General features: G+C 31.3%; 1 protein-coding gene across 1 annotated transcript in view; it reads right to left on the bottom strand.

Moving 5' to 3' along the window:
* The window catches only part of LOC132759911 (uncharacterized), a 35168-nt gene extending 14889 nt beyond the window's left edge, over window positions 1-20279 (bottom strand). The window contains exons 1-2 of the mRNA XM_060751784.1: window positions 20140-20279; window positions 403-1021 (exon numbers count right to left, since the gene is read on the bottom strand). Coding sequence (XP_060607767.1) covers window positions 403-991 — 589 coding nt within the window. The 5' untranslated portion in view covers window positions 992-1021; window positions 20140-20279. The remainder of the gene's footprint in view (window positions 1-402; window positions 1022-20139) is intronic.
* Between the last annotated feature and the right edge of the window lie 935 nt (window positions 20280-21214).

Below are 21214 nucleotides of genomic sequence, written 5' to 3'. Positions count from 1 at the left end.
CTTCCAAAAGAGAACATAAAAGATTATTGTAGAAGCTTTAAGGAAACTTGAACGATAGTTCAAAAGATTACATAATCTAATGATCGCTAGCCGCATGGGTTCAAACCCCGTCAGGGGCAAGTCGTTGTTTCCTTGAGCAAGAAACTTTACACACATTGCTCAGTACTGGTTCAATGAATGGATTCGAAAGTGTGTCTATAAGCTTGTAGCTTCCTACACAATCGAACTAAAATAAATTCTGTATTAATCAAGATAACAATATTTCATATACAGATACTGTTTCATAACTGTTGAAAAAATGTAATATTTTTCCTGTGAATTCTTTAACCTTAATGTTGAAGATAAAATTTTACAAAATGTGCTCGAAAAAATAACGAAAAAAGTAGGGATAAAAGGTACTACCATTCCTCGTTTCGAGTATACACTTTTGAGTGTCGTTCAATTTATCAAGAACCACTTGGAAAAGGTCCTCTTGATTTTCTAATTGTCTCTTAAGTTCTTCCGGATTGATAGGATCTACTGTGCATTCTTGTATAATGGCGTCACATTCATCTTTCTTGTCATTCCCTATCGAACTTGACAAAGATATGTAAGCTTGCTCTAACCTTTGGCGTATATCATCGTAATCATCGTTGTTTAGTGATGAGGATGCAGTATGAGCATAAACCTCATCTCTTATATTCTTAATTGTCTTTAAATGATCTTTCTGGTCATCATCAAGTGTTTGTTTGAAGATTGTTAGTAGAACTGTGATAAGCATTGCAATGTCCCATACTTCAATATCTGTCCCAACACCTCCTTGAGGAAATAACTTTTCTCTCTGCCTTTTCACAAATTTATGATGAAGTTTCTTTTCCTTATTTTTTAGAAGAAGGTCAATGCCATTGCCAGTCTTCTTCACTTCTATTTTCAGTGTTTCTTTCGACATCAATGCACCCCCTTTAAGCAGCAGTAATGACGCTCTTATAAAGTTTTCGTCTTCTTTCTTCATTATTCTGCTGTCGTAGGCCCACGAGTCAATCTTAAATACACGAATGAGAGCATAGTGACATACCGGTGCATTATATAATCTAAATAGAAGCGAAAACTATACTAAATCAAACTTCGGAAAAAAAGATAATCATAAACAAAATAAAATATAAAAGCAAACAAAAATATTTTACAGTATGTATAATTTTAAAGTTGATTGTTCATTAATTTTTGTGATAAAACTTTGAAATTTTGTATAAAATATGCATAATTAATTTATTCATTCAAAACCAAAAAATACGTAAACTTATTGAATTGAAGCATAAGAATTATATGCATGTATCACTCAAATGCATTGACATTTATGTTTTAACTTTTAAGTAAATTAAATATGAAACCCTTGTCGGCGTAAATTTGTAATTTTGTAGTCTCAGTAACTTCTAAGGAGGTCACCTATAGTGAATTAAAAATGAAAATGAAATTGCTTCAAGAATGATTTTTCCAGCTCCAAAAACCTAATAGTACTCTAATGCTGCTGAATATACAATAACACTAATTACATACTGTACACTGAGACAAACCAGGCGTAGAAGAAAAAACATATTTCTTATAAATAAAAGTAAGGTCTTAAGAAAGTTTTAAGTTTGTAATACGTATCTTTAACAGTATAGTAGCCAAAAAACATAAAAGATCAATATGAACTATATTAATAACTTTTAAAAAACCATTACGAACTATGTTGGTATCATGCATCGTCCTATTTTTAACAGGCATATAAAATATATAAGGGGGGTCAGTATACTCTTCCGTAGCTTCCTTTATCAAATACAAATGTCTTGACTTTTCTCGTGTCACTACGGAAACGTATAGCGACCACCCCTACATGTTAGTTAAAACAGATATTTTTACAATTTATTTAATACATATTATATACCTAACCAATTTTTACAAACTTATTTGATCTGAAATATTTATCTAGTTATATCTACCGCCCCTGCATTTTGGTAAGAACAGAATTTGAGACAATTTATAGAACACACGATATATATCTGACCAATATTTACATTGTTATTTGATCATGAATATATATCATTTACTCAATCTGCTGTTAATATTGCTGGATTAAAATTTATGTGAAATTCTTCAGTTCATTTATATGTTTTAGTTATAAATACTTGAGGTTTTTTATTCGCATACCTCTATCATTATGAAATATAATTTAACATATTTTACAATTTATATTTGATAATGAGGACAGAAAAATCCTGCACAACACAAAGCTTTTTTAAAGATTATATATGAACCATTTGAATGAGGCTTTCTGTATTTCAAAGATTAAGGAATGTGACTCCTCCATTACGCGCGCAAATATGGCAGGTCGGTTGTCTTATCAGAAATCTAACCGAAATATTTCTCTCCATCACCAGCATAATTATATTATCTTTATTATCAACTGGTTGGTTAAGCCTTTTTTACATAATCTTTATCATGTAACATCCTCTGTACACGACAATTTTAAATCAATGAGTAGCAAAATTGGTGGAAATTATCATTTTAACTGCATATTATATATTTTGCAAAAAAAGAATTTTTTTTCCTAAAAAAAAATTTAATTTATCGTGCGCTTCATCACCATAACATTTGATTTTGACCGCATTTTTGTAGGTTTCTATAAATGGATAGACTTATGTGATGTGTGACATATGGAAACGTATAGCGACCACCCTTATATGATATATATCAAATGACTTTTTTATAGTTTTATAATATGTTTGTTAAATGTAAACATGCTTTGAGGAAAGAAATACACAAATGTACATATTTAAAAAGATGTAAGTGTTGTTTTTTTTTCATTTTGTCTAAAAGTTAAAAGTAGTTTATCTGGCATTATAAGATACAAAACGTACGTTAGATTACGAAAAATTTACGTATTTTATATGATTTACAACATAACTTGATTCAATTGCTTCCTTTATCAAATACAAATGTCTTGACTTTTCTCGTGTCACACATCATATAAGACTATCCATTTATAGAAACTTACAAAAGAAATCATCATAGTATTGCAAGCAATACATAAGTACGGAAACGTATAGCGACCATCCATATATGATATATATCAAATGACTTTTTTTTACAGTTTTATAGTATGTTTGTTATATGCAAATATAATTTGAGGAAAGAATTACATATTTAAAAAGATGTAACTGTTTTATTTTTTTAATTTTGTCAAAAAGTTAAAAGTAGTTTACCTTGAATTATAAGATAAAAACGTACGATAGATTACAAAAAAATACGTATTATATATGATTTACAATATAACTTGATTTAATTGCTTCCTTTATCAAATACAAATGTCTTGACTTTTCTCGTGTCACACATCATATAAGACGAAATATCGCTTAAGCTTTGGGATCTATGTTCCTATAATAACATCAAGTGGTCGAATATTCCTTTTTATATAATATTTATCATGTACCATCCTCTGTACATACATTTAAAATGGTAAATTTGTCGGAAGTTATCGTTTTAAGCTATATATATTATATATCTTACAAAAATATAATGATTTCTATGATAACTAATTTACATCAGGTACTACTTCACTGGCTTATTTTATGCTTATTAACAACTAACAGAGTTTGTCTTTTTTTATAATCGTTATCATGTAACACTATCTGAAGCACAATTATTTAAACATTCCTTAATCTTTGGAATACAAAGAGCCTCAACAAAAAGCCAATCAAATTTTTAAAAAGCTTTCTAATGTGCGAAATTTTTTCTGTCCTCATTATCAAATATAAATTGTAAAATATGTTATATTATATTTTATAATGATAGAGGTATGCGAATTAAAAACCTCAATATATAAAACTAATACATATAAATGAACAGGAAAATGTCACATAAATTTGAATCCAGCAATATTAACAGCAGATTGAGTAAAAGATATATATTCAAGATCAAATAACAAAGTAAATATTGGTTAAATATATATCGTGTGTTAAATAAATTGTCTTAAATTATGTTTTACCAACATGCAGGGGCTGTAGATATTATTAGATAAATATTTCAGATCAAGTAAGTTTATAAAAATTGGTTAGGTATATAGTATGTATTAAATAAATTGTCAAAACTTCTGTTTTAACTAACATATAGGGGTGGTCGCTATACGTTTCCGTACATAAGTCCCCTACCTGTTAGAACCCCAGTAACATTCTGATGGGCCACTGGGCCATCTCTTTTTTGCAAAATATATAATATGCAGTTAAAATGATAATTTCCAATTTTGCTACTCATTGATTTAAAATTGGCGTGTACAGAGGATGTTACATGATAAAGATTATGTAAAAAAGGCTTAACCAACCAGTTGATAATAAAGATAATATATGCTGGTGATGGACAGAAATATTTCGGTTAGATTTCTTATACTAAGGATAAATCAAAGTGCTGAAAGCACTGGGTGCGAAGGACATGTAAAGGGAATTGCATAAATGCTGTCAAAAAAGGACCAAGGTTTTTTTATTATTTACAAAGGGCAGCAAAATTCTATGCCTGAGTTTTATGGAGCTTAAATAGTAACTTCTAATTATGACTAAAGACATGTAAAGGTTTCATATGAATATCTTCTGTTTTCTTTTGAAATTTGATGTTATATGTTTAAATGAATACCACAAGTATATATTTGTTGTTCTAAAGATTGATTTTCTTGCAAGTTTTAAATTAAGATTTTTTTACTGACCTAAAAAAGGACTATTACTCTGTTAAAATGATTGTTAGATTTATGGGGTTCAGAGAGTAACCTCCATTTATAATCCTGAAAACATATACAATAAAATTGAAAGAAATAAGCAAGATTAATTTGTTTCAAAATTGTCAATTTGTTCTGTCAAAAGACTATGCTAGAGTTATTGGCTTTGCAAATTTTATTACGGACGATCTCAATAATATTTGTGAAGTTACAAGTAAATATTTTAATTGTTTATGAAGTTCTATGCTTTATAAGCTGAACGTTGCCCCAAAACCTGTAACAAAAATGGTATGCCAACGCGGACACTCATGACACCAAGATGAGAAGGATAGAAGGACAGTTGGGCTAATGTTTCCATCAGGCTCCAGTCTTTTTTTCATATACAAGTGACATGAGACCTTGCAATATTTTAAATTTTATTTGTTCCGTGTTTGGTAACACAGAACATTAATAAGGAAGTAATATTTTCCTCAAGAGGCAAGGCATTTATAACAGTGCACACATATTATGCAGGGTATGAAATAGGTCAAGATTTGTGAAGGGAGAGAATATCATTCGAATAGACTTACTCTGTTATTACAGGGCCGGGCCATAAGAATTCGTAGGGGGGGGGGGTATGTTTGAAATGACCAAACTCCCCCTTTTGATGAGGGAGGGTCTGGCGGTTCTCCCAGGAAAATAATGATATTCATATGTTACCTTATGGCGTTTGGTGCATTTTATTAGCACATTTTGAAACTGAAGTGTCTACATAATTTTCACAGAAATGATCTTTCTGCAAAACTGGAAGAAAAAAACTTAATCTACATGTATGGGAAAGCTATGACTTTTAATGAACTTTCCAGAGGGTAAGGTATGCTTAACATTAACCCTAAAAAGCGTGCTTTAAGATTAAAATAATTTAAATTTACATCACTTGCGCTTCAGTATTAAAAAAATTGCTGAATATATATACGAAAAAATCATCATCACATTCAATATCCAATAGGGGGCTATTTATAGTTCAAAAGTAAATGTATTGAGATGTACTACGAATAGGTTGCTCTTTCATTTAGTATTATCAAGGCGCATAAACTGCATCTACACTGACCAAGAGAACTAATTAGTGTCTGCATGTATGTATTTAGTCTAAGCCATAGTATTTAGTCTCGACTAATTGTAAAATGGACAGGAAACTCAGCTGGGGTCCAGGTTCAAATAAAAAAGGACTTAGATTTATATCATATTTTACTCTCAATGCGCTTTGTTTTTTTATAGGAAAACAATTCAGGCCAGGGTGTCTGGGAAGGGGGCTTCAGCCCTTCAGCTCCCTGCCGTGTATCCGTGCCTGATATTATCACATAAGTCTATTTAATATGGAAAAATATCATAAATAAATGGTCAATTCAATTTAAATTTTCCATAAAAATGTTCAATTTAGTCTTATAGCTGAACCGTACTTTAATATCTTGGTTACAAACTAGTACGTATCGTATTTGTCTAGAATATAGATCGAGGTCCAGTATGACTTACTCCATGATGCTGGAGGAAACATACTTTCGATTCTTTTCTTTCGCTAATAAAGTTTCTTTTTAATGTCAGTCTACCGACTACGGTTTAAAATAATAAAAAAATAAACAATATCCGATTTCAATGTTTTAATAATTTGTATGGGTCGTATTTCTATAGTTAATAAATAATAGTTCGCTGAATAAATGGTTTATGCATGTTATAAAGAAGTGTGCCACCCGTGAAAAAAGAACTGTCTTTGAAACCAAATCTCAGGAAAATGTACAACGACTGTTTTGTCTTACTGCCTGGATAATTGTTCTCTTTCATGTTTTTTTTTCTTCAGAATTTATATTTTTCCGCTAATCTCTACTGTTTACATTAATATATTCACTTATTCGAAAACCTAGAAATAACTCTGTTTATAATGGAAGATGCTACGACTGTTTAATTTTATTGATTTTCATTATAAACAATTGTTAAAAAATTTGCGATAGATACCGTATAAAAGAAATATTAATAATTTATAAACACATCAATTATTTTCACATTAAACGGTAAAGTAATGATAGAAAAATAGAAATATCATGTTATTGTGTTATGTTCATCGATTAAGTGTAAATTTCCCGCAGCTAAATCCGTAACGTGCCGGAATCCGGTGTTTAGCTAGGTTTTCCGAAAGTAAAGGGATATAACTCGGTCGTAACATTAACCGTAGTACGTACTTCTACACAGTATACACTACTTTTAGTTGTTTTAACACATGCGTAATCGTATAATTTACACATTTTTTGCAAATGAAGGAAATTAATATCTAAACACATTTTACATGAAAATACTGCAGTTTGATGCTTGATCTGATCGTCGATAAACTAGGTCAGATTAATGGGAAAAAGACACTTAATCACCCGGACAATTCAAGCCACACCCAACCCTCAAGATACTTCAATATTGAATATTTTTATCGCTTCTAACATTATTTATCGTTCAACACAAAAAAATAAAAATTGAAAATGTGTCTCAATCAAATTTCTTAAAAAGATGAGTGAACTGTCTGAGGGTTAAGTGTCTGCAAAATGGCCAAAGTTAAAATGTCTGAGGAGTGACGTGTCTGTACAATCTCATTGATAAAAATAGTGCTTCTAAGCGGAGGAATCGTTATTTAGAAAATTATTTCAGTCACCACAAAAAGATATTTTGGCACATATTTTTCACATAATAGTTACTTCCTAATGTTTTTACTAACATTTTTGCTCTATATTAAAATGTACTATTACTATTTTCTATATAACTTGTCGTTCTACTTTTTCTGCTTACGACTTTCATTCATAAAACCGTGTTTGGCTGTAAATCGGATTGGACAAATTAGGTCAAAGTAGTGCAATTATTACGATATTTTCTCGTTTATATGATATTCATTTGTTTATCTTTTAAGTCAGATAACTAACGGTCTTTGCAATCAAACTGGAACATAAACGCTTTTCGCATATTTCGACATAATGGGTGTGCTTTAAATGATTAAATCGTGCACTATTTGTTAGATGTTATTCAGTTCGGGACACTTTTTTTATTGTAGACGTCGAAATTCCATGTGTAGATGACATAGCTCTGAACGCGCCTGAGGGCGCGTCCGTCGCAAAAAGACAACCGATCTGCCATATTTGGGTGCGTGATGGAGGAGTCACATTCCTTAATCTTTGAAATGCAGAAAGCCTTATTCAAATGCTGAATATATAATCTTTAATAAAGCTCTGTACTGTGCAGGATTTTTCTGTCCTCATTATCAAACATAAATTGTAAAATATGTTATATTATATTTCATAATGATAGAGGTATGCGAATAAAATACCTCAAGTATATATAACTAATACATATAAATGAACTGAAAAATTTCACATAAATTTTAATCCAGCAATATAAACAGCAGATTGAGTAAATGATATCTATTCAAGATCAAATAACAGTGTAAATATTGGTCAGGTTCAAGAAATTGTCTTAAATTCTGTTTTTACCAAAATGCAGGGGCGATAGAGGTAACTAGATAAATATTTCAGATCAAGTAAGTTTGTAAAAATTGGTTAGGTATATAATATGTATTAAATAATTTGTCAAAAATCTGTTTTAACTAACATGTAGGGGTGGTCGCTATACGTTTCCGTAGCATTTAAACAGAAAATATGTATACATGTTATCATAAATAAGTAAATATGTTCAGAAGTTGCAATATATATTGTATACGTTTCATTTATTTTATCTGTTTTAATCTAAATAACAAATATATATCAGTCGTTTTGTAATTCACACTTTTCTAAATTTTTCATGTGCACTTGTCAGTTTCTATAAATCGAAATTCTTATATCAGGAAATCTTAAGTTTATTGGCTCTTTAAATACTTTATTCAATGAAAACACATGGATATGCATTGTTACACATGAAATAAAAATATATTTTCATGACCATCAGAAACTATCAGAAACTGAATTTCTTACATCATATTTGTATACACAATATCCAATTTTCAGAGTAAAACTTTAACAACTGGTGTGTATATTGCATGCGTATTCACTATCATTAACTACGGATTTATTAGTCCACATTAAAGTCAACATGTTATATCACCGCAGTCTCAGCAGATGTCTTTTATGCAAGCCTTGAATCAGCGGCCACACCAGGTATGTCAACGATATATATATAACGACCATCCCTATATGATATATATCAAATGACTTTTTTACAGTTTTATAGTATGTTTGTTTTATGCAAATATGATTTGAGGAAATAATTACATATTTAAAATGATGTGTTTTATTTTTTCATTTTGTCAAAAAGTTAAAAGTAGTTTATCTTGCATTATAAGATAAAAACGTACGATAAATTACAAAAAATACGTATTATATATGATTTACAATATTACTTGATTTAATTGCTTCCTTTATCAAATACAAATGTCTTGACTTTTCTCGTGTCACACATTATATAAGACGAATATTGATCTATGTTCCTATAATAACATCAACTGGTCGAATATGCCTTTTTATTTAATATTTATCATGTACCCTTCTCTGTACATACATTTAAAATGGTAAATTTGTCGGAAGTTATCGTTTTAAGCTCTATATATTAATATATATCTTACAAAAATATAATGTTTTTTATGATAACTAATTTACATCAGGTACTACTTCACTAGCTTATTTTATGCTTATTAACGACTAACGGAGTTTGTCTTTTTTATATAATCTTTATCTTGTAACACTATCTGAAGCACAATTATTTAAACATTCCTTAATCTTTGGAATACAAAAAGCCTCATTCAAATGTTTCATATATGATCTTTAAAAAAGCTTTCTATTGAGCGAGATTTTTCTGTCCTCGTTATCAAATATAAATTGTAAAATATGTTATATTATATTTTATAATGATAGAGGTATGCGAATAAAAAAAACTCAATATATATAAAACTAATACATATAAATAAACAGAGAAATGTCACATAAATTTGAATCTAGCAATATTAACAGCAGATTGAGTAAATGATATACATGTATATTGAAGATCAAATAACAAAGTAAATATTGGTTAAATATATATCGTGTGTTAAATAAATTGTCTTAAATTCTGTTTTTACCAACATGCAGGGGCTGTAGATATTACTAGATAAATATTTCAGATCAAGTAAGTTTGTAAAAATTGGTTAGGTATATAATATGCATTAAATAAATTGTCAAAAATTTTGTTTTAACTAACATATAAGGGTGGTCGCTATACGTTTCCGTAGTCAAATTATATAACATTGCCTTATTAAATATCAACAAATACAGTGACTAGTGATCAGTTTTCCCGGCTTGATAATATTGACAAAAAACTGTCCACACTTAATTCTATTCAAGCGACAATAGACAATTTTACCGTTCATTTGGACAACTTAGATCAAAAGGTCATCGCCATTGAAACAAAAATGCCAGATATGGAGCAAAGTTGGGCTTTTGAATCGAAACGTGTCGATGATATTTGCCAGAAACAAAAAGAACTAGATGATTAAGCATTTAAAATGAAAAGGCTTGAAAAAGAACAAAAAGAAAAAGAGAGAGAAATGCAAGCAGATATTCAATATTTATGAGAAATAACTTGTTATTTTACGGTATTCCAGAAGAGAAAGATGAAACAAATTCCAGCTGTGTAGATAAAGTTCTGGAGGTGATAGCGATAGAATGAAAATTGCAGATGCAAAAGATAATATCAAATTACACCGCGCCCATAGAATAGGCAAATAAAGGTTGGACAAAACTCGACCGATAGTCGCAAAAATTGCATTTTTCCCTGACAGAGAAAAAGTACGCATAAACTCAAAATCACTTGAAAAACATACGGGGTGAGTGAACAATACCCGAAGGAAGTCTTGGAAAATAGGAGACGACTTTTTTCCGATCATGAAAAAAGCCAGGAAAGAAAAAAGGAAGCATTTCTGAGGGGAGACACATTATACATAGATGGCATGCTGCACAGAGGAGAGAATGCGCCGGTCAAGAAATAGGACAATCGTGAGAGTGACCTTAAGCACCGTGTATATCCAGTAACGCAGGAATGTGCAAATAATGCAGAAATTGTGCAAAGGTAACGCAGAAATTGTGCACTTTAGGGGCTAAAACGAGCATCGCGATAAGTAAATGGACTAATACTTTTTACTGTACACCAAATTGGAAGAAATAAATAAGCGCATACAGTTGCTGAGACATTATACTTTAAACCTCATCAAAATTATTTTCATGAAAATGTTTATTTTTCAAGATCATTCGTGAAAATGACGACCTGACAAGCGTTTTGATGGCGATTTTTAGTTTCGTTGATATCTTTAAATACAATAACGTACATATAACTTTCTGATTTTTTTTATATTTGGTGTACCTGAGACATTTTCCAATCTACTTAAATCCACTTTTACAAGGTAACGCCGAATTCGTGAATTAAGCACTGAAGCAACGGCGGTTATCTCATTAAAAGTAGCTAAATTTTATTTTACCAGCTTCCTTCTATTATTATATCACACTTGTAGTGTGACAAATGTCTTAGGCATGCAGAATTAAAAAAATGTTTTAGATGTGTTAAATGTACATATTTATTTGACGAAAACACAAAAGTCACCTTCAAAACGGTGATCATGTTGTCTTTCTCACGAATGGTCATATTCCTGATAAAAATTGTAATGCTGGTTAAAGTATTATGTCGTAGCAACCGTATGTGCTTATTCATTTCTTTAAATTTGATTTAGAATACAAAATTCTGGTTCGTTTACTTACTGTGTTATTCGTTTTGGCAAAAGCGTTGCACAGATTCGGCGTTACTTTTACGATAATTGTATATTCCTGCGTAACTGGATATGCACGGTGTTAAGTGTCTTTTTTGAAGGTTAAACGAATGATAAGCGATCAAGTAGTAATTTTAGTGCCTTTATTGGAAATTATGACTTAATAGTTTTAAATGAGACTTGGTCTAATAAGAATTCTGTTCTTGATCTAAATGGATATAAATTATATCGTTCATATCGTAAATACCAAAACAAAAGAGCCAAAAGATGTAGTGGTGGTTTTTTTAATTTATCTAAAAAAACTCATTAGCTAATTAAAATGAAGTTGGCTGTATTTTGTGGGTTAAACTTGACAAAATACATTTTCGTTTAACAGACGACATTTATTTATGCTCAACTTATATTGCACCTAAAAATTCGCCAATACACAATATTTACGATTTTGATATAGAGGCGCTAGAGGCGGATATTCAGTGTTACAAAGAACAGAACAGAAAAGAATATTGGCAGGCATTAAATGCAAACAATATTTATAGCCATGCAAATATAAACATGTAAAATGGTGCATACAAACTTTACAAGAAGGAAAATAATTAACAATTTCGATTTAACAAATATTTTCAATTTGTTTATAGATATTCTAATTCCTTAATGGGAGTGATATCATTGTCTTTCTCTGAAAGCCAAATATAAAAATCGATCTAATTTGTAAATAGATCTTACAGAATCTGTTGAAGTAATAAACTTTTGAATAGATGGCCATCTGCAAAAATACGTGGTGAAAGTTTTGATTCGTAACTGTCTGTATTTAGGACAAACAAATAAAAAATGATAAGGATCTTCAACCATATTCATATTACATTGAGTACAGTATCGTTGTTGTCGGTCAGTATTGTTATATCGTCCAGTTCCAATGGATATAATCTAAACTTTGCAATTGTAGTTTTATATTTAGTGTCCATGTTTAACTGCAGGTACTTCTCTGTTTCAAATTCGTGTTTAAATAAACAGTAGTGAGATAACCTATTAGAATTATTAATTGTAGTATACCAAGATTGCTTAAGGATATCTAATATTCGCTGCTTAATAATTACATAACTGATATCATTGGGATTCTGACAAAGCCAAAATTTCCTAATCCTATTTTTTTCTTGCAAAGCTTTAATATGATGTGCCCAATTAAGACTGTTGTATGAATTTCCATTGTTTGCTTCGTTTTTCAACATTTCATATATATTTATAATTAATGGGTTGTTTGATTTTAAAACTTTTATCCAATATTTGATAATTATCAATTGCCGTGCTGTTTTCATGGGATATCGCCAAAGTTCACCATACAAGCCGAATAGATTTGTCGATCGTTTTACACATAATAATTTTCGAAGGAATTTACAATGTACTTGTTCAATGTGGTTGCCATCATGATACCCCCAGACTGATGCATTGTAATTTTATATATAACCTACTAAACTGTCAAAGAGACGAACTTTTTCTTTCACCGGTAATTCAATTTGATTAAAAACTATAAATAGGTTATGTAGCGCAAATGATGAATGTTTTGATATTCTAATTTGTGTTCTGTACCGAGATCCGTTTTTCCTAAATGCTTAAATGATGGGACTACTTCTAACTGTGCATTATTAAGAAATATATTACACTGAGTATGTCGACCACGTTCAAATACCATAATTAACTTTTGTTTGATTCGTATAGATTGTTAGTCCCCACGTTTGACAGTACTGGTTAAGGTCATTTAGCATAGACTGCAGTGTTTCGGGTGAGTGCGCAAATAATGCCGCGTCATTAGCGAACATCAAGAGGAAAAACTTGAGTTCATTTATTGTAAATATTCCTTTTAAATTGGTATCAATATTTTGTAATACATCATTAACGAATAGTAGAAACATCAGGCTTGAACTTGGGTCTCCTTGTTTCAATCCTATAAACGAGTTGAAAAATTCCGACATTTTGCCATTATATCTTATACATTGTTTAACGATATTATACATTCACTCTAGAGCTGCAACAAATTTTGAACTGACTTGATAACTTAAAATTTTTTCCATAAGAAACTTCTATCTATACGATCAAAACATTTTTCAAAGTCTATAAAGACGCTATAAAGTTTTTGCTTAGAATTTAAGGTTTTTGCAATAATAGAGTGAAACAAAAATATACAATCAGTAGTGGATTTTCCTTTTTGATGTTTAATATTCAAGTTTTTTCCTGTGTCCAACTTGTAAGTCTATTCATCAAAACTTGCGAGTATATTTTAGCTATCATAAAAATGAGAGTTAACCCCCTATAATTTTTTGGGTCCTCAATATTATCTCCCTTGAAAATTGGTGAAATGATACCCACTCCCCATGTTGCTGGATATTCTCCAGTAGAAAATAAACGATTGAATAATTTAAGTGTAAATGATGATGTTATTTCAAACGAATGTTTATATATTTCAGCAATAATTTCATCAAGGCCTGCACTTTATTAATATTTGAGAAAAGAAGCATTTCTTAATTCATCATAAGTTATTTCTTTGTCTAGAAACTGGTCGAAATTATTTGTATTTACATTTTCTTTTTGCTTTTTATTTTTATTTGAGTCCAATAATTCTTTAAATTGACTGTAAAGGTCGTCTACAGTTAAAGTTTGCGCTTTGCTAGTGGGTTTTTTATATTGTCGTTTAATATTTGACCAGAATTTCTTTAGATTTTTTCTTGCGATCTCCGAAATTTGATGTCTTTGCAAATTTTGAAACTTTCGCTTTTCCGTCTTTTTCACCTTCCAGTAATTAATTTTGGCTGATAGAAAAGACATTTTGTATTCATTCGTTTTACGTGTTTAAGATAGTTATTCCTCGCGTTATTTAAAGCCTTACGTGCACTATAGCAGACGCCATTAAACCAATCTTGCTTCTTTCGAAACGAAATACATGTATGCAAACTTTCAGTTGGCACGAAATACTCGTACACTGCACAAATATTATGACTACTGCATACTTCACACTATACAAGTTTAAACTATTATTACCAGTATATTTAAATTATTAGATATTATTAAAACAACTACCATTTTTATAATTAATTTGGATCTTCAGTAAAATTGAAAAAAGGAAACAAAAAAGGGGGAAAAATAGACAACTTGTGAGGCTCGAAATCGTGAAAACATTTTAACTTGTATTGCATCCCAATGACTTTACTAACTATGCAATCAAGACAATTAAAATTCTATTGTTTATCTAGTACTATATTCGCTTCTAAAAACCATGTTTTACCTATTCAGACTTTTGTGTACACAGAAACTGCAACGTCACTCTCACGTTATCATAGCGGCACAGTGCGGTTTGTTTCTTTACTAGATTGCATATCACACCGTATTACCGGCGGCAGTGATGGCAGATCACTGCAGTGATGGCAGATATCTGAAAATAACCGATCGATACAGGTAGGTTATAAATTTGGTTGGTTTAATTATATTACACAAATACGGCCCATTTCATTGCTATAAAACTATTGTCCATTGAATGGAGAGACTGTAAGGTAATTTTGGACTCGTTTTTTTCCTGTTTTCAGACTATTTTGAGCAGGTTAAAAGTGAAAACCTTAGAAAAATCCGTGAAAATGTCTGTTTTCTGTTCAAAATATCTCAAGTTTTAAGTAAATGGCAGTATTTCCTGTTATCAATATAGACGTTCATCCATTGGGGTCACGCAAGCCAAATATCTACCCCGTGAGTCTTTTCTTGAAAGTTTTACAGACGCTCAATCTTGTCCGGTCGAAGAAAAAATGCTGCCGTTGTAGGCAGATACATATTATAAATGCTGCCGTCGATGGCAGAAATACCATGAAAGTGGCTAACATTCTGACAGAAAATCAAGTTCAATCTTTTATCAATTCCTCTTTTCTTTGCGTCCTTTTAGTCAGAATTGAGACGTTAAACTATCATTTCTAATATTTTCTCAAGATAGAAAAGTTATTAACCCATTACCCCATGAGCATGTTGTGAAAAATGGCTGTTTTCATTGAAAGGTCTCCAGTAACAAGTTCAAGTTGCTATAAAACTATAAAAACTGCTTCAATACTAATCAAACTTGGCACAAATGTTGACTGGACCATTGCCTTTGTAACAACATGTTCAGTCTGAAATTTCCTGTTACCATAGCAACTAGGGGACATCTCAAAATTGCCAAAAATCACTATTTTGCGTTTATTTTTTCCATCAAAATTGATTTCAAAGTGCTGCCACTTCTCAATGGATTGAGATAGAGTCAAAGGCTTTTCAGCATTGGTTACACGTTACCTTATGATCGACCTGGGGCCATTTTTAGCCTCCCACAAGTCCAAAGTTTTCTTGGAGATGAGGGGGACTCAGCCCCCCTTCAAACCCCCCGAACAGAAGGGGGCACATCCCCCTTCTGGCAACCCCCTGATGTATCTTTTGGATGGGGGTGGGGGGGCGCCGAAAAAGTGGTCAATTTTTTTAACAACATTTATCAAACAAAAACAAGCGTTTGGGGGCCTAAATAAGGCATTTTTTCACCATTTGAGAAAGCAAAACAATGGGGGGGGTGAAAAAGGCGTAGAAAGGCGTATATATCTGGTAATGGGTTAACAGAAAATGATGAAAAGAAAACGAAATTACCCAAAAACGCGTTTTTCCATGTTAAAACATGGACTCACATATAATTTTGAAGAAAAACTGCTGTTTTGTAGATTTTTTGAATTTTTTCATTAATGCGGTATGTGCATCGAAAAAAAGCTTATTAGCAACATGCAGTTACAATACAAAAAGTTATGATTTAGTACCACAAAATTTCACTATAAATAGAGAAATGAACATGAAAAACTTCATTTTTCTATATTCATGCATGTGTGCTTGATCTGTTGTGTCTGTCAGTTACATGCATACAATACTATATGTATCTTAAGTTTAGCAGCGCACTCCCTTTTTAAGACATAACGCCAATTGCATATTACAGCAAGTAACTTCTGTAATTGGATATTCATTTGCTAGCATATGACATTATTTTCTCGAGATTATAATGTTCATCGCTTTATGACAAATAAAGGCTGAAATTTACTTAATCGGCGCAGATTATAAATTATTAAATTGATATGTAATAAAGGGGAGACTATTTACCTCGCAACTGGCATCAGTGTATCATAAAACAATGTATGTTTATGTAAAATGGAAAGATAATATTATTGATAGTTCAAATATTTTCCTATATTATCAAGTTCTTGAAAAACACGACAACGTGGATTCATTTCTTTAAATTTTCATGTTTGTAATAGCGTTGTAGTTTGCCTTTGAATTACATTTACTATGCTAAACTATTTACAACAGTTCTAACATCACGTGCTCCCATTTAACTATATATTATTTCATTCATTTTAGTTGTTACCATGACAACTTATAAAGATGAACCTTTCGATGATTCATATCACAAGATGAAAATAAATCCTGTATTTATAGGAAAAAAACTAGAATTTTTGATTTGTTATATTCTTTTTCTCTTTTTTGACCTTTCAATTCATATGAACAGATCAAGCACACATGCATGAATATAGAAAAATGAAGTTTTTCATGTTCATTTCTCTATTTATAGTGAAATTTTGTGGTACTAAATCATAACTTTTTGTATTGTAACTGCATGTTGCTAAAAAGCTTTTTTCGATGCACACACCGCATTAATAACTTTTCTATCTTGAGAAAATATTAGAAATGATAGTTTAACGTCTCAATTCCGACTAAAAGGACGCAAAGAAAAGAGGAATTGATAAAAGATTGAACTTTATTTTCTGTCAGAATGTTAGCCACTTTCGTGGTATTTCTGCCATCGACGGCAGCATTTATAATATGTATCTGCCTACAACGGCAGCATTTTTTCTTCGACCGGACAAGATTGAGCGTCTGTAAAACTTTCAAGAAAAGACTCACGGGGTAGATATTTGGCTTGTGTGACCCCAATGGATGAACGTCTATATTGATAACAGGAAATCCTGCCATTTACTTAAAACTTGAGATATTTTGAACAGAAAACAGACATTTTCACGGATTTTTTCTAAGGCTTTCACTTTTAACCTGCTCAAAATAGTCTTAAAACAGGAAAAAACGAGTTCAAAATTATCTTACAGTATCTCCATTCAATGGACAATAGTTTTATAGCAATGATATGGGCCGTATTTGTGTAATATAATTAAACCAACAAAATTTATAACCTACCTGTACCGATCGGTAATTTTCAGATATCTGCCATCACTGCAGTGATCTGCCATCACTGCCGCCGGTAATACGGTGTGATATGCATTGCGAGATCATTTAAGTAAACAAATATTGTTTCCACGCATAATTATCAAAACGCTATCATTGTCATTATCGAAAATGTCAATTTACACAATATAGGGACAAAGAAAATATCGCTCAATAATCAAGATATTCTGATAAAGACTTTTGTTGTGTTTGTAAACAAACTGGCGTAATATTTGCACAAGAACGCAAGTATTGCATCTATTCGCTCTTTTGTGTTCAATATAGTTTCATATACAGACGTACTCCTATATCAAGACAATTATAAACACTATTTTAACAGACTCTGTTAACAAATTGTATCTGACTGTCGTAAATGATTGTTTTTATAAAAGCGTATTCAATAAGAGGTAAAAAGATTAAACAATTAAACATAATATAGAGCATTCAATTTTACAAATGGAACAGAACGAATACATGTACTTTGTAATATCTAATTTAATATCAACTCCCATTGTAAAGCAAAGAAAAGTTAGGTTTATGGTAAACAATACCCGTCTTCTATTTTTTTCTTTATCGTTTTTTTTTTTTTTTTTGTCTTTCAATTAAATTTTTTTTTAATGAATGCATATAGTTCTTGTACAAACATTTTGTTTTGTTCCCCGTTAAATAGTTATACTTAATTAAAAACCGCTGTGTGTAATGGTGTCTTGCGCAATCATTCTGTGTGGTGTAGACGTACAAGATTGAGGATGAATAAGGCACGTTCAGGCCAAATATCCCATTTTTAGCCTTTTTCATTTAGAGGAGAAGACCCTCAGACTGGGCATTTGTTCATATTTCCTTGTACATTTAATGATTTTGACCATAGGGTCATGATTTTAGCATCTTTGGAACATTTCGGTTTTGAAAACATTTTCATAGTCAAATTCAGGCCAAATATCTATAACTTTTAGCCATTTGCATCTAGAGTAGAAGACCGTCAGACCGATGGAAACTTGACCAGCCTTTGTTATAATATTTTCTTGTACATCAATCGATGAAAAAAAAAAGATAAAACCAGCTGATCATTAGATTAGAAAATTTGTCAGCTTGGAAAAAAGGTTTGGAATGCCTTCGTTTACCTACGGTGGCATAGAGGGGACATCAGAAATATTTTATCTATCACATGCGCACGCGATGGGGGACATCAGAAATATTGTATCTATCACGTGCACACGCGATGGGGGACATCAGAAATATTTTATCTATCCCGTGCGCACGCGATGGGGACACCAGAAATATTTTATCTATCACGTGCGCACACGATGGGGACATCAGAAATATTTTATCTATCACGTGCGCACGCGATAGCTACTACGTGCGCACGCGATAGCTACTACGTGCGCACGCTACTACTAATACGTGCGCACGCGACAGCTACTACGTGCGCACGCGATAACTACTACGTGCGCACGCGATAACTACTACGTGCGCACGTAATACCTTCCATTTCTAAAATGGACAGGGAAGTGCTTATTCATGACTTGTTTGAAATTAAAAGCTATCCCGTGCGCACGTAATAAATTGTACGTGCGCACGTAGTAGCTATCGCGTGCGCACGTAGTAGTCATAGCGTGCGCACGTGGTAGCTATCGCGTGCGCACGTGGTATTTAAATATTTTTTTTAAATATTGACAGATAAAATATTACTGATGTCCTCCATCGCGTGCGCACGTGATAGATAAAACTATTTCTGACGTGCCCCATCGCGTGCGCACGTGATAGATAAAATATTTCTGATGTCCCCCATCGCGTGCGCATGTGATAGATAAAATATTTCTGATGTCCCCCATCGCGTGCGCACGTGATAGATAAAATATTTCTGATGTCCCCTCTATGCCACCGTATTTACCAGTAGAGAATACTGTCAATGTTTATGTATTTTTTTTCATTAAATGAAATCATATTTGAAATTAATATAATATAGATGCATGTTTATATCATGATATGGGTATATATAATATAACTTTAGTAAGGAGGTTATATTTACTGTGCGTTAACAAGTCGTAACACATGATTACAGTGTGGATCACGTAATATTTGTTCATTTATCATTTGATCACCGCTTATGGGATTTTTTATAACTTTTTCATATTTGAATAATTAACATATACTATGTTTAAGGTAATCATTTGTCGATATATAGTATGGTACATATATTTCAGATGTTTCTTTTATACTTTTCCTGATATGCTTGCAAAACTTTGTGACATATATTTTCATCAGAATATTGCCGCACAGACAAAAAAAAGTATCCGCCATCTTGGATATGTGCCTCAAATGTTAAACACACTAAAATGATAGATAAAAGAACTGGAATTTGAAATAAACCTACCTTCTAATATATACAATGCATTCCCATCTCTTTTGTCTCTATCTCTAGGCATTCGGTTATTTGTACATAATTCTTGATCAACCACTAACAATACTTTAAAAATACATATACCCCGTCATGTTATGCAATATGCACAATTGTCAATCCATAGAGTTTACAACAATATTTTATAATCGATATCTATTTTTAAAACGGGTCGATCTACTCCTAATCGTTTTCAAAAAAGCAACGTTTAAATAATGTGTATTGCCTAATTTGTTTTGTATGGTATGCAATATGAAACATAACATTCAACGCCGTTGTCTTCAAGTAATATATAGATCTCTGTCTTCAAGTAATATATAGAGAGGATAATCAAGTTGTTTTTTTTATATAAATACAGGATTTATTTTTTTATCAAGTGGTATGAAAATAAAGATTTCATGACTGGCGGTTGTACGAGTGAAACATGATAATTTTCATACAACAAGATGAAAATAAATCCTGAATTTTTAGTGAAAAACTGAATTTTCTGCTTATTATACATACAGTTTTTCCTTTTTTTTTCACTACAGTTAGAAACACTTCCACTAATATTTTGTGCATATGGTGAATTTAGAAGAAAGTAGTCCGGTAAGACATAGTGAAAATACGAAAAATATGTTTCACTGCAGTGAAAATTAAATTTGTACGGTGAAAATATGGAAAATGAAAATACGCATATTTCATCAATATTTTATTTATAAGAATACAATAAATTGCGCTGTAATGCTATACCTATTAATAACACAACACAATTGAGGAAGTCTTAGTTAAGTTAACTTTTAATTAACCGAGTTAAATATGAAATGATCAATACTTAAACATGGAATATTACTTATACATCAAAATAAGTGTATGTTCTATACATCTCACACACAAAAAAATGTTTATCTTTATTTTCTTTCACTAAATGTCAAAATAACTTGTAGCTTACATCAGAAATATTGCTTATAATCTGTATCAACAATTCTTCAAATGTTGCTTTAAACCTTGAATTGATTTAAATCATATACTGCTTTATTAAGCGACAACTTTCCTAACTAACGGCGTAAAC

The sequence above is a fragment of the Ruditapes philippinarum genome, unplaced genomic scaffold (genome assembly GCF_026571515.1).
Source record: "Ruditapes philippinarum isolate M1 unplaced genomic scaffold, ASM2657151v2 ctg2444_1_1_1_1, whole genome shotgun sequence".
In the NCBI taxonomy this organism is placed as follows: domain Eukaryota; kingdom Metazoa; phylum Mollusca; class Bivalvia; order Venerida; family Veneridae; genus Ruditapes; species Ruditapes philippinarum.
This window is presented reverse-complemented; position numbering and strand designations above follow the sequence as displayed.